General features: G+C 51.5%; 1 protein-coding gene across 2 annotated transcripts in view; it reads left to right on the forward strand.

Annotated features, from left to right (window-relative positions):
* Window positions 1–784: 784 nt before the first annotated feature.
* The window catches only part of SHISA6 (shisa family member 6), a 323,762-nt gene continuing 310,587 nt past the window's right edge, over window positions 785–13,959 (forward strand). For both annotated transcript variants that reach the window (XM_008010386.3, XM_008010387.3), the window contains exon 1: window positions 785–1,644. In XM_008010386.3, the coding sequence (XP_008008577.3) occupies window positions 995–1,644 (650 nt within the window). In that variant the 5' untranslated portion in view covers window positions 785–994. The remainder of the gene's footprint in view (window positions 1,645–13,959) is intronic.

Below are 13,959 nucleotides of genomic sequence, written 5' to 3' on the forward strand. Positions count from 1 at the left end.
CCCTGAGCGCCCGGGCGTGCAAACGTGGGCGGCGGAGAGCGGCTGCCCTCCCCTCCCCTTTCCCCCCTCCCCTCGCGGCGCTCCCGTGTGTGCGGGTGTGTGAGTGCGTGTGTCTCCCTCGCTCCCTCTCGCACACGTTCCGGCACTAGTGCAGGCGGCGAGCCGGCGGCTTTCCGCTCGCTCGCTCGCTCCGGCCGCTGCGCTCCCGCCTCGCCCCGGCGCCGCCGCCGCCGCCGCCGCCTCTGCAGTCGCAGCCGGGCATGGTGAGTGAGTGAGGTCCAGCCGCCGCGCGCTCCCCCGGCTCGCCGCCGGACCCCAACCTCAGCCGGCTCCGTCCCAGGGAGCCAGCCTGCGGCGGGAGCGCGCTGCGGGGCCGGGCGGCTGGGGAACCCGGGCGGCCGAGCTGAGCCTGGAGGGGCGGCCCGTGCGCCCTCGGTTCCAGGCGCGCAGGGCCGCGGGACCCCGTCTTGGGAGCGGGTTCTAAGCCCCTCACGGCCCCAAGCCTCTCTCCTCGAGGGCTGCGCGCACCCTCCCTGCCCGCCTACCCGCAGTTCTCCTCCTGCTCCCGGAGCGCCAGTCGCCCCACCCCGTGACCGGCTCCCCGTCTTGTCCCGCAGGACCCGCCCGGACGGGACCACGCCGCCGCCGCCGCCGCCCGGAGCCGCGCTTCGGGTCCTGCCTGAGTCGAGCCGCGCTTGGGGCCGCCGTCACCGCCGGCGGGGGATGGGGCTGCCCGGGAGGCGCGCCGAGCCCGCAGGGGGAGCGCGGAGCCGGCGCGCAGCCTGAGAGCCCGAGCAACCCGCGCCGGGCCGGTCCGTGCGCACCGCGCGCCGCCGCCGCCACTGCCGCCCGCGCCTCGATGGCGCCATCGCCCCGGCGCCGCTGACCGCTCCGCGCCTCCAGCCCGGCCCGCGCGGCGGGTCCTCCGAGCCCGGCCCGCCGGGGGAGCGGCCTCCCGCGGAAGCCTCCCCGCGCCCTCCCGCCCGGCCCCACCATGGCGCTGCGGCGCCTCCTGCTGCTGCTGCTGCTGCTGCTTTCGCTGGAGTCCCTGGACCTGCTGCCCAGCGCCCACGGAGCCCGCGGCCGCGCCGCCAACCGGACCCTGAGCGCAGGCGGCGCTGCCGTCGGGGGCCGGAGGGCCGGGGGCGCCCTGGCACGGGGCGGCCGCGAGCTGAACGGTACCGCCCGGGCGCCCGGAGTCTCGGAGGCGGGAAGCCGGCGGGGGCAACCCGCGGCGGCTGTGGCGGCGGCGGCAGCGGCCAGCGCGACCGTCACCTACGAGACGTGCTGGGGCTACTACGACGTGAGCGGTCAGTACGACAAGGAGTTCGAGTGTAACAACAGCGAGAGCGGCTACCTGTACTGCTGCGGCACCTGCTACTACCGCTTCTGCTGCAAGAAGCGCCACGAGAAGCTGGACCAGCGCCAGTGCACCAACTACCAGAGCCCGGTGTGGGTACAGACGCCCAGCACCAAGGTGGTGTCGCCGGGGCCCGAGAACAAGTACGACCCGGAGAAGGACAAGACCAATTTCACCGTGTACATCACCTGCGGAGTGATCGCCTTCGTCATCGTGGCCGGCGTCTTCGCCAAGGTCTCCTACGACAAGGCCCACCGCCCTCCGCGGGAGATGAACATCCACAGGTGAGAGCGCTGCGTGCCGCGCGCCCCGGTGTCCCCGCGGCCTCACCCTCTCAACTCGCTTCCCCTGTCCTCTTCACTCTTGGCCTCGCCACACCTCCCCTGGCCCTCTTAAGTCATTTCCACCGTCGCTCCTTTTGCATGCAATAAATCAGGGTCTTCTTGTGCCCCCTCCTCCATTTCTTCAGAACCAGGAATGCATGCTTTGGTGGTAGGGGGATTTGCAAGGCAGAGTAAGAAATTGGTAGAGTGCGTGCAGTTCCAAGTGTAAGAATGTTACAAATTCTGTAATCCTGGATGAGGATCCAGGGTTCTGCTTTCCTTTCCTGGCATGTGGGCACTTGGGTGTAGGTTCTTAATGGCATTTAGTTTTTTGAGTCAAATCGGAGTGTCATCTTCAATATAGGAAACTGACCAATGTTGGAACCTTACTGAGAGCGGTGCCAGGTGGCTTAGTGTCAACTGAGACGTTCTCGTACACTAGGAATTGGGGTTTTATAGAAAGGATGCCTCTTGCCGGAAGTAGAGATAAAGATTTCTCCATTCCATGTTGACCAAGCACAGATGGTGTCTCCTCATTGCATCCTGAGAAGTGGGATGTGTATCTTTCCTGCTGAGACTGGAGGACTTGTTCTTTGAAACCCTGTAGTTAGAACTTTGACTTAACAGTTCTTGCCTGTGTTAAATCTGGTGGGGCATCTTTCACTGCTTACATTCGAGACGCAGTGGGGGCTACCTCCTACCAAAACTTATGCCAAGAGCTCAAACTATGGCAGTCCCTGGTTCCACTCTGAATCCTGCCCCGAGGACCATCTTGCCCCCACAGTGAGCCCTTGGGGAGGTCAAAGCCAAGGGGACGACAGAAACCCAGCCTCCCCTTAGAACTCTAGGAATGACACACCCAGGGGATGCAGAGTTAGCTCGGCTTCCAGCCCCCTCATGTTGATGGATGTCTGGACGTGGTGCGAGAGTCCTCTCAGGGAACAAAACCTGCCCCAGGAGATGCCTCCATTTCTGGTGCATGGTGTGAGCACTGCCCTAGTCACCATGATCGCCCCCCAGACTACTGTTTGTCGGTCAGCCCTGCAGGTCCCCACACTGACCCGTTCACCTTGAGCTCTTCTCTGCGTCCTGGTTGTTATCCTTACCACCTGAAAACCTCCTTCCTCGCTCCTGTGTACATTAATCACCCCTGCCTTGCTGAAGAGAGAGAAAGGCAGATAGAAATTTCTAGGCATATTAAAAGAGCTGATTTTTTTTTTTTTTTTCCTGCTTGATACTGTGGGTGTTGAGAGAAATGATACTCCCTGGCAGGTTTTATTGAGTCAAATCCACAAAGGGTGGGTACCTCAAACTCGGGTGCTGGAATTGGAGTGATTTCAAAAGGAGACCTCGGTCACCCTGAGGTACCTCCACCCTGTCTTCCACCCGCAGCTCATGTCTCAGATAGTGCAGTAAGTATCCTCTTTTGTGAGAAACAGCCTATGGTCAGTCTTGGCTCTCAAATGCAGAAGACAAGTGGGATGGTGAGCAAAATAAAGGCAAGACACTGTGTCTTTTGCATCTTGTCGGCAAAGAATTTGCTCTCTTGGCTCAGTGTAGAAAGAAGAGAAGGAGTTGCCTGTGGGCAGGTGCTGTCCTGATGCAGATGTGCTGGTGGTTATCATCGTTACACCTCTGCCTCAAGACTTGGAGGCTTGTCTCCTTTTCCCCTTCCCCTGTGGCCTTGGCCTCTCATTAAACCTTCTGCTCTGACCGCAGCCGCTTGCTGGTTGATTCCTACACATCTTTCTTTAAGTTACTTTCTTCCCTGAACCATTGTTACCTGTACTCAGGGAAAACTGCCTGCTGCCCTCACCCTTCCGCCTCATACAGAGTTTATTCATCATCGCCTGAGATGATGCGGAGGGCGGTGTCCTCAAATGCTGACAGCAGGCATCTTTGGATGCTGGCATTGGCACATGACCCTGGAGAGGTCACGTTCCCTCTTGGTGTTTTTTCCCCTCCCCACCACCCTGATGCCCCTTACGCCAAACTAGGGTGAAGGTGATGACACCACTGGGGCAACTTCTCTCTGGGGTTGGGGAAGCGGAGTAACCATGGGAAGGGAGATGTATTTCAGGCCTCAGAACATTATGCAAATATGGGATGTTTCCCCCTCAAGTTCACCTCCTGATTTTATTCAGTTCACAGCCTCTCTTCCAGCAGCTGCAGTCTTGCCTGATCAGTGCTTTGGAAACCATCATATCCGCGCCTGTTGGGTAGGGGACAATGCCTGTCTGTGTGTGGTGGGGCGGCAGGGGGACAGACACGGGCGATCCCTCTACGACACTCCATGAATGACCTTGGGCAGGTCAGGAAAACTTATTTTTCAGTTCTGGGTAACTCAAGCACAACAGTGTCCCAACTTAACCTCTTGCTTCCGGGGCACGTCAGGGTGAGTGTGCAAGTTGCTGTCAGACTCCTGGGGGTGAACGCGACTACACCACTCCTCTCGCTTTGCTCACACCTGAGAGACCGCCGTTTGCCATTCCGGGGAGTATTTTTGTGCAGACTGTCTTGTTGGGCGATCGGAGTAGGGAACAGGAGGGAGTGATGGAGAAAGAGAGAAACAGTCACACCATGTGAGTTTTCCTTAGTGAAAGTGGGGAGGAGAAAGAATGTACACTCTTGAGAGGTCAAGAGAGGAAGTGAAGGTGCATGCAGTTACATATTCCTTGAAATAGTTCAGCAAATATGTTTCCTTTCTGAACAGGAAAGGCAAGCTGGTTTCAATGTGTGCTTCTCCCTAAAGATGATAGCTGGGCAGGCAGGGGCTGAGTCTGAGGGAGTTTCAGTGAGAACAGCTTCATTGGAGAGGGACGTTTGTGGGAGTGTGAGCAGGGGTGAAGGGAAGGGACGGACCATCTGCGTCTGCCTCGGTGCTCCCAGGCTGGACAGCCCTCCGCCTGCCCATGCACACACATTCCTTAGGGTAGGACTTCCTTTCATCTCTCTACTCCTTCAGGGAAGAACAGATTTTATTATTTCCAGAAGTGATTAGACTTTGCTGTCGTGTTTCTGAGTGAGAAATGAGTGTCTGTGGGGGAAACTGTCAGCTCCCTAGTGATTCTAACAGATGAGTACCAAGTCCGACTCAGCTAGCTGAACTCCGTGGAGGAGGAAGAGAGGGGCACAGGATTGAAAGGCAGGGCTGGGTGCTGGATGTGGCCAGAGAGCCCCAGGGCAGCCGTGCCTACCTTTGCCAACTGGAAGCCCAATTCCCACCAGGCTCTCCACTTCACTTTTCCCCTTCTTCCAAACTGCCTGGGCTCAGGCTCAAGCTGCAGCCATCCCCAGATTTTCCTATTTCCCGAGTGATTTCCGCACAGCTCCCCTGAGGGGCCCTTTGTTCTGGGAGGGCCGCCAAGGGCACGGGCTGCGCCCAGGAAACAGTCTGGGAGCCTGGGTCCTTTTTGACATTCCTTTTCGTGCTAGCTGTCTCACATCCAAACCTGTTCCTTCCTCCTCGCCCTGAGTTGATTCATTAGTGTCTTGGAGATGAGAATCATTCTGAGGGAGGAACTGTGTGGCTTTTTTTAATGGCTAATTAACAGATGGGTCAGGAAGCTATTAGGATGCGGGAGACGCAGTTGGTGAAATCAGAGCTACCCTAGGTCCTCCCACTGCCTGCACAGGTGGGGTGGCGGTGAGGGGGGATATCTAGGGGTGTGGGAAGAAAAATCCGGGTGGATATGAACCGGAAAAAGTATTAGGAGGTGACCGCTTCATCTTGGGTTTGTCCTCTTGCTTGTTTCTAGGGGAAGTCAAGGGAATACTTTGTTCTACTCTTTCTCCCTCCAGAAATTAATTAGAAACTCAAAGAGCTCTGTTCTCTCCTCACAGGCTACATAACTGCAGTGGCAGGGCCCCTTGGCTGGCTGATTTAGTGAGTTCTCTTCCTAGGCTCCTGGGCAACGAATTGTCAAGTCACTGCGTTTTTTGAAGCACTGAGCTCACTATAATGAATTGATCTAAATAGAGAGTCAACTTATTTTTCTACTTCAAATATAGAAGGAAACAAACAAAAAACCATCTTGCTTTGGACTGAAGGTTTTAGCCTTGCCTTTATTTCTTTTTAATTTGAGTTAAAAAAAAAAAAAAAAAAAGCAGTGCTTTGTCAGGCATGGTGGCTCACACCTGTAATCCCAGCACTTTGGGAGGCCTAGGTGGACGGATCACATGAGGTCAGGAGATCAAGACCATCCTGGCTGACATGGTGAAATCCCGTCTCTACTAAAAATACAAAAAATTAGCCGGGCATGGTGGCATGTGCCTGTAATCCCAGCTACTCGGGAGGCTGAGGCAGGAGAATTGCTTGAACCTGGGAGGCGGAGGTTGCAGTGAGCCAAGATTGCACCACTGCACTCCAGCCTGGGGGACAGAGTGAGACTCAGTCTCAAAAAATAAAAATTTAAAAAAGCGCTTGTAGGGAAAGAGGAAAATTGTGGAAGAATTGGAGAAGTCTTATGGAGGAAGGGCTAGGGGAAGGATGCTGGGAAGGCAGAAAGAAGCCAAAATAGCAAAAGGAGGAAAGCAATCTGGTGAGAGGTCGATAATTCCCACTGAAGGGACAAAGTGACGTTGCCCGGCCTTTGTGTGCCACGGGCTTGGTTTGTCCTGGCTCTTGCAGACACATGCAGACATTCACTTAACAAATGAGCCCTGCTCACCTTCCCTGGGCAAGATGTGTTTCATACTACACCGTATAAGCTTATAAGACACATGTTGCCTTAGATAGATGAGGTCAGCAGGGTTCCTTCTTGCTTTAGCAGGGCAACCATGCAAATACTTTTCCAATTCCCTAGACTGTACAATTCTCCTTGGTCACATTGCTCACTGTCTTCATGTCCTTTCCTACCCCTCCCCAAGCTCAGAAGGCCTTCACGCCTGTCCTTTTCTCCCCTCTTACCCTACCCAAGGTAGGGAGCACGTTCATTTCTGGGAATCGGCTGCTAAGATACCAAGTTTACCCACCGTTGTAGGCTGCCAAGACACAACTAGAGAAAAAAAAGTCTAATTCATTATTTTCAACTGGTTTTATTGAGAGATCAGATTGACTGTGCAGAGGATTCAAATCAATTGTGCAGGAAACAGTGGTTAAGACAGTTGAGAAAGCGAGCGGATTGAAAGAGGTTAATTCACTAGCTCCAGACGGACAGTCCTACGGATCCGGAATAAAAGGGAACCACAGCAAAAGAAGCTTCATGCTTCCAGTTCCATCGCCTGATTTTCCAGGGACTGGCAGATTGTATTTAGGTCTTCCCTTTCTAACTCAATTTCTATGGTCTGCGAGGATTCCTACCACGTGCTGGAACTGCCGCCCTGCTCCTGGCCATGGGAGATCACCACCCTCCTTCCCTGCTGCCCTCGCCTCATTCAGACTCCTGTACCATCCATTTTTGAAATTATAGTGAATTTTGTCTTACAGTTTTGCTCATATCCCTTGATGATATATCACCTGTGGAACCACAAAGTGATGATTTCAATTTACAGAGTGTGAGATGTCTCAGATTGGTTCGTGGTGATGGCAGGCGGTTGTGCTTCAGTGGAATAGATGAAGATCTAGACTAAATTCATTTTTGAGTTTCTGTTGTAATTTTTCCCCTCTTTTCTTTACCTTGGGAAACTCCACCCCATTATTTCTTCCTGAGTTACATTTATGACTTCACGTCTCTAGTGTCTTTCTTTTTTTCTTTTTTCTTTTTGTTTGAGATGGAATCTTGCTTGGTGGCCGAAGCTAGAGTGCAGTGGCGCAATCTTGGCTCACTGCAATCTCCGCCTTCCTGGTTCAAGCTATTCTCCCGCCTCAGCCTCCCGAGTAGCTGGGACTACAGGTGCGTGCCACCACACCCAGCTAATTTTTTGTAGTTTTAGTAGAGACAGCATTTCACCTTGTTAGCCAGCATGGTCTTGATCTCCTGACCTCGTGATCTGCCCACCTCAGCCTCCCAAAGTGCTGGGATTACAGGTGTGAGCCCCCACACCCGGCCTCTAGCATCTTTCTTTGCAGATATTGTAGAGGGATAAGAGAGCTGGGTGTGAGGGTTACCAGTGAATCCTCAGACGATCTCAGTCCCTTGAACTCAACCCTTGAGCAAGCCTAATTTTAAAACAGTTCAGGATACATTGCTATTTTTTTTTTAATCTCTCGAAGCGAAACCAGAATCTTCTGAAAAAGCAGGGTAGTACCTTCTATTATTTTGTCATCTATTACAGAATTATAACATTTTCATTGCTAGCAATTCATTTAATCTAGTTCCCTAAGTTTACAAGTGAGGCAACTGAAATTCAGAGAGGCTAGATCACAGTGCCAGGGAGCCCAGCTAGTGGGTGGGTGAGCTTGGAGTTGAAGCCAGGGCGCCTGTGTTCTACTGCTCAGACTCATCTCATTCAATGAAAATATATTCTGCTTCTTTACTCTTTGCGCGTTCCTTAGTCATCACCAAATAACTTTGGAATCCTTAGAGATGTGAGTTACAGCTTTCTCGTTTCTCTTTCTTTCCTACATTTCTGTACCCCTCCTGGTTCACTGTTTCCACTGAATGTCTTCACTAAAATGATTTCCGTTGATCTTCCCCAGTCCTTTTGCAGCTTTTTTTCACGTTCCTTTCTAAAGGGCAATAACCTAATCTAAGCATAATCCTTTTATAAGGTTCCGAGTAATGCGGACCATTGAAGAAGGAAAATACAGCACAAGCCAAAGAGTTGTGGACCAGGGCAAAAAGTCACTGAATGAAACTGTGGGCAGAAATCCATCATTAAAAATTCACAGTGTGAATGCTTTCTGTCTCTCTCCCAGAGATGAGTGGAAATGCTGAGACCTGCCGGATCAATGCAGTTTACCTCTGTGAGAGGCCAGAGACCTCCCGCCATCCAGTGTGTGTGTGTGTGTGTGTGTGTGCACGTGCGCGCGTACATGTGTGTGCGTGTGTATGTGTGTGTGTGATTTCAGGGTTATCTTCCGAGTTGGCCCCTTACATAGAATATAGCTCTGCAAGCCACGGAAGCTCCTTCATAGGCGCCAGTTTTGCTCTTTCTCAGCTCTGGGTCCAGATACTGCAGGCTAATGAAACTGGAAATCTGGGCTTACTCATTATGTGAAAATAACCTGTGTGGCTTGCAGTCTGGGGGCTTTCCCTGTAATGTGCTTGATATTTTCTTTGAAAGAACCTGGGTATACATACCCTAATGTGTCACCCTTCCAAGCAGTCACCTTGGGAGGCCGCATGCTGATTTTTCTGCAGAAAATGTTCCCACGGCCCCTCTCTTGAAAGTACATTGAGGGCCCATGGCATGTCATTTTGACCTTCTCTGAGGGTAACATATTTTTATTTTCTAGGGTTGATTTGATTCGTGTAAGCAATGGCAAGTCGTGGGGCTGAGTCTGATGAATGAAATAGGTGATGAGAAATCAAGAGTGCCTCCAGTAATGAGACTTGCTCTCCTAGGAGCCGTGTCAGCTGTCTCTGAAGGCAGGAGCCCAGAAGAGGCATTTCAGACAGGAGTGAATGGCAGCTCTGCACAGGAGTCCCTGGCAATCCACGATGATTGTTTTGAAGAGGCCACTCCTCATGAGGAACGATAATTATTGGCCTTAAGAAAATCACTTTGATGCTTTATCTGTGTGCCAGGCAGGTGGTGGGGGTCTTAAGACAGAGGGAGAAAAAGGAGGTGAATCTGCAGCAAGTATTTCACATAAAACTGCCCAGAAAGGGTGAAAAAAGTGCATGTCCCACATTTCTGCAGGAGATAGTAGACAGTTAGCTTAATTTAGCTTCCTAGTTTGATACGGAGGGTAAAAGGACCCAGTTTTGTGGGATGCATGCAGTAGGCACGGGGTCAGAGCCAGAGTGTTCACTGTGCCTGCCCTTCTTTCTATCCCAGGGCTATCGCCTCTGTACTTCTGCATTCAGACGGGGTCACCGGCTGGGCCAGACTGTCATAGATGACGTAGAAATATTTGCAAGCCCAGGAAGATAAGGCTGCTAGTGAGCACTGCTGATCAATTCCTAATGTGCATTTATCACCACTCCCTCCACCCCCAAATGTGCATTCAGTGGACGGATTGATCACCGAAATGGAGCGAGGGTGGGGCAGGCCGAGTGTAAAGGCAGGTGACAAATACCAGACTCAGCATTTGCAGGTGGGGTAGCCGCGGCTGTACTACCTGGGTAGAATGGCATTCATTCATCTCAGTCAGGATGTGGGGGTTGGTAAAGGACTGTGCACTTGTACTGCCCCCATGCGTAGGCTGGGGCAGAGCCTCTGGTCCTGATAACCCTCTAAAGGTAATTCTTGGGCATTCTGGGAGGAATCAGTCTTGCTGTGAGCTTGGGAATCCCTCTTAACTCTGCTCACGTGTCAGGACAGTGGAAGCTCTGTGTCCCAGGAGCTTACACAACCCCATCACTCATGCAAGCCCACAAGCCAGAGTTAGAGAGAACTGCAGGTCTCAGTGAGATGAAGACTCAAGGAAGTGGAGAGGATGGTAGAGAGATACTCAGAAGAGTGCTCGGTCTCGAGGGCTCACTCTGTACCAGCGACCAGCTCAGCACCTGACCTGCATTGTCTCACTGCATCCTCCCATCATCCCCTCTGAGTGTAGGGGCCCATGATATAGATGAGGAAACCGACTCAGAGAGGCTTAGTAACTTGCCCAAGGTCACACAGCTAGTACATTGCTGATGCCCTTCTCTCTCTGAACTCCAGTGGAGCAGCTGGCTCTCACCTTCCTGAATGTAATGGAGTCAGTGATACTCAGATTACTTAAGAAAGCAAACGCCCACCTTCCCATGCCCTGGGACTGGTTATCATAGTGAAGGACTGACCTGCCTATGAGGGCTCTGCAGAACCAGAATGGCAGCCCCCACTCAGATTGCATCCAGGCAGCAAGATGCTCAGGGCAGTAAAAGAGCTCTCTTTCAGGACGAGATGATACTGGCTGAGGATAGCAAAGGCAATGCAAAGAAAGTGTAAAACAAAACCACCCTGATTTTCATTGAGAGAAAAAAAAAAAAACTTGACAGTATTGAAAGAACCCCCGGGCAATTCTGCACGAGTCCTAGCTCCTGGGAGCAGTGACGGGAGCTTGGGTCAGGGGCACTGGAGGAAAGAGGTGATTTGGGAGACAGTATGGACCTAGGGCTATTTCTGGTTTTAATTACTGAGATGTAGAGCTCACAAACAGCTCCATTTATCACAACTCTTCCACCCTGCCCCATTTCTAACATCTAGCATTGTGCATACAAGACACAGCATTTTGGCCAACTTGCTTCTGCTTCCCTGTTCTAGTTTTGTTCCTTCCATATTTCTCCCCTTGTGGCTTCCTAATGACTCATGCCTTGCCTGTGATTCTCTGTTTCTGGTGCTCTCAAGTCCCCTGTCCTGAAGGGCACGTGGAAAGGAAGGAATCCTGGGGCCCTCTAATAGCCTGTGTTTTACTCTCCAGCTCCCAACCTGCCACACGCCTCAGGATCCCGTTGTCACAGGGTGGTGAGCAGCAGCTGAACTCACATTCCCTGGTGTGCAGCTCCAGCCAGGGGCCCCCTGAGCAGGAAACTCACCTCTGCTTGAGGGTGTGTGAAAATGTATCTCACTAATCTTCCCCAGGAACCCAACATTCCTGCTCCCTGTTTTCATCCTTCCTGTCCCTGCTTGGCTCACGCCTACTCCTTGTTAGAGGAGCAAGAGAACCCTTGGATCCTCCTTGCCTGAAGCCAATGTCCGTCTCTCTAGACCCATGGATGCAGGAACCCCAGTGAGACTCTGGGTGGCTAGAACCTTGGCCCCGTTCCGCAGTGTTTGGGAGAAGAGTCGCTGCTTTCTGCAGTCTTCGCAAACACTCTCATTATTCCTTGCTTTTTTGGCATTTGGTCTCGTGTACTGTTCCCATTAGCTTCGGCATTAAAGTCTCATTACTCAGGACATCTGTCCTCTGGACATATTCGTTGTTCCCTTAGCCAAATGTCCTCTTCTGGGAAGCGTGTTTTCCACCCAAACAGCCACTTCTGTCTTCCTTCGCCCTTGCTGTTTCAGTGGGAGGAACTGGAATTCTGAATGGCTTGGCGGAGGGAGGGGGTGACTGTTAATTTGAAGTGGCATCTGAGAGTCGCTTCCAGAGCCCATCCATCCCCTCCTTTCTGAGGTCCTGAGAATATGCATCTCAACTAGGAGTCAGGCAGGTCGGTAACCAAACACTGTCGTAGCAAAGAAGGGAGTTGTCACGGGAGTTTTCCTCCCTCAGTCCTAGGATCAGGCTCAGATAGAATCACTAGGGAATTCTGACCTCAGTCACTGCTGGTGAACGGCTTTGACTGAAGGTGAGACTCTTAACCCATCTCCCTGCAGTGACAGGGCATGTGGCTGGCTCAAAAGCTGAGGCTGCTCCAGAACTTGGGGGAGAATCTGGATTCCAACTTCCCTGTTGGACTCGTAGGTAGCCGTTTCTGATTTTTTGCTGCATCTTGAGAAATTTGCCTGAAATTTCCCAGGAATGGTATCCCATAGTCTTGGGGAGACTATTTATGCAATGGGAAATATCAATGCGTTTCAGTGCTCAGATAATCAACAGCCAGCTTCTTACCCACACTCAAGCATTCGCAAAGAAGAATATTGGGCTTTGGAGCCAAGGATCTCTTACATCTCTCCCTTGCTTTTAAGTCACATCATTAAAATGTTTCTTCGTGTTACTTTCGGTGTTCTGTCCACTGCCGCGTCTTCTCCATCTGTCCTTGTTTTCATTCCTGTACACTTCTGTCGAGCTGTGTTCCTTCTCCCCTCTCCCTCCGACTCGCCCTCTTGAACTTGTCCTGCCGTAACTTCATTAAGCCACATCGATTTAGATGCCACTAATGCAAAATTTATCCAAATTGGACCTGGGCAAAGTTTTTTTTTTTTTTTTTTTTCTTTTCCTTCTCTGTCTGATAAAAATCTGCGATGAACGGATTAATAGCTCAAACAAACTGCAGAGATTTCGCAGGGGACATATACCCTGGAGAAGGTTAGATTGTTTACAGGCAGGCTCTTAGTAGACAATCGGCATGTTAATTACAAATCATTCTTATCTATTCAATGAAGTAGCTCTTCGAAGATCAATTTTATTTTATTTTATTTTTTAGTTGAGTTTGAAATCCTGCATTGGCCTGGGAAGCAGTACAAATGCATTTCCTTTAAACTGTTTTAGAATTTTCATGTCTGTTTCATTGATTGGGATTAGCCTGCCCTTATTTCTACTGAATTGGTGATGCCTGACTGGAAGCTGCTTCAGACCCCCTTTTCAATTCCCTCTGGGGGTTCTTGCTAATTTTCCCACTTCTTGTTTATTTTCTTTTTCTATTTCCCTGAGTTTTAAGAATCCAACTCTCTCTCTTTCAGCTTTGAGAATTTATGTTATAAGCTATGCTACATCCTTGTGCTCGCTTTTCTGCTTCTTGCCACAGTCATGACCAGCTGGGCTTGAGAGGTTATGGATCTGGAGGCAGACTTTGGAAAACTTGCCCAGACTTCGAGCCCTGCCTTGGGTCTCTCTGTGGTGCTCTGTCAGTGGCCTAAGTAGTCTGCTCATGAATCACTGTTCCCAACACCGCTGTTTGGATTGAGGAGACAGCATCACACCTACTGCAGGAAGTGGTAGGAGGCACTTAGCCAGCAGCCGTGCTCCTTATAGAAAAGAACTTTGACCTCCCTCTCTTAGTCTGGTTATGTGGCTCTCGGGGGACATCTAGCAAATCCTTATTTCACCTTTGGAGGTTGTCATCCATCTTTCCCTGCCTTAGAGCATTTCCTGGGAGCTGAGCTACGAGACAGGATGACCCAACTCTGTCACTTTGTCTCGATGACCTTGAGTGAGTCCCTTGGCCCCTCTGCTGTGGGATGTGGGCTATAAAGTTGTGGAGGTGTGTTCTTCTCTGGCCCATTCTGCCCTCAGCACACCTGAAAGATACATGCTGACACAGTCCGCATCTGTACTTACAGCTTCAACAGCTCTGGGATGTGGGAGGAGATGCATTTTCCTTGCATACGCCACTCAGATAAGAATGTCATCTGCAAATGGTCTCGTGAGGATGCTGCTTTTAACATCTTCCACTCATGGGTTCTCTTGGTGGAAGAGGACTTATGAGGCATTTTAGTGACTTTCCCTCTTGGCACCACCTTCCCGCTTCCCCCTCCTCTCATGCACAGCAAGTGGCTGCCCATTCATCTAGGACAGGGCTGCCCCTACCTCTGGAGGCAGTTGATCTGTTATTAGGATGCAGTTCTAGTTGATTCTCATGGGAA

Source organism: Chlorocebus sabaeus, chromosome 16, assembly GCF_047675955.1.
Source record: "Chlorocebus sabaeus isolate Y175 chromosome 16, mChlSab1.0.hap1, whole genome shotgun sequence".
Taxonomy (NCBI): domain Eukaryota; kingdom Metazoa; phylum Chordata; class Mammalia; order Primates; family Cercopithecidae; genus Chlorocebus; species Chlorocebus sabaeus.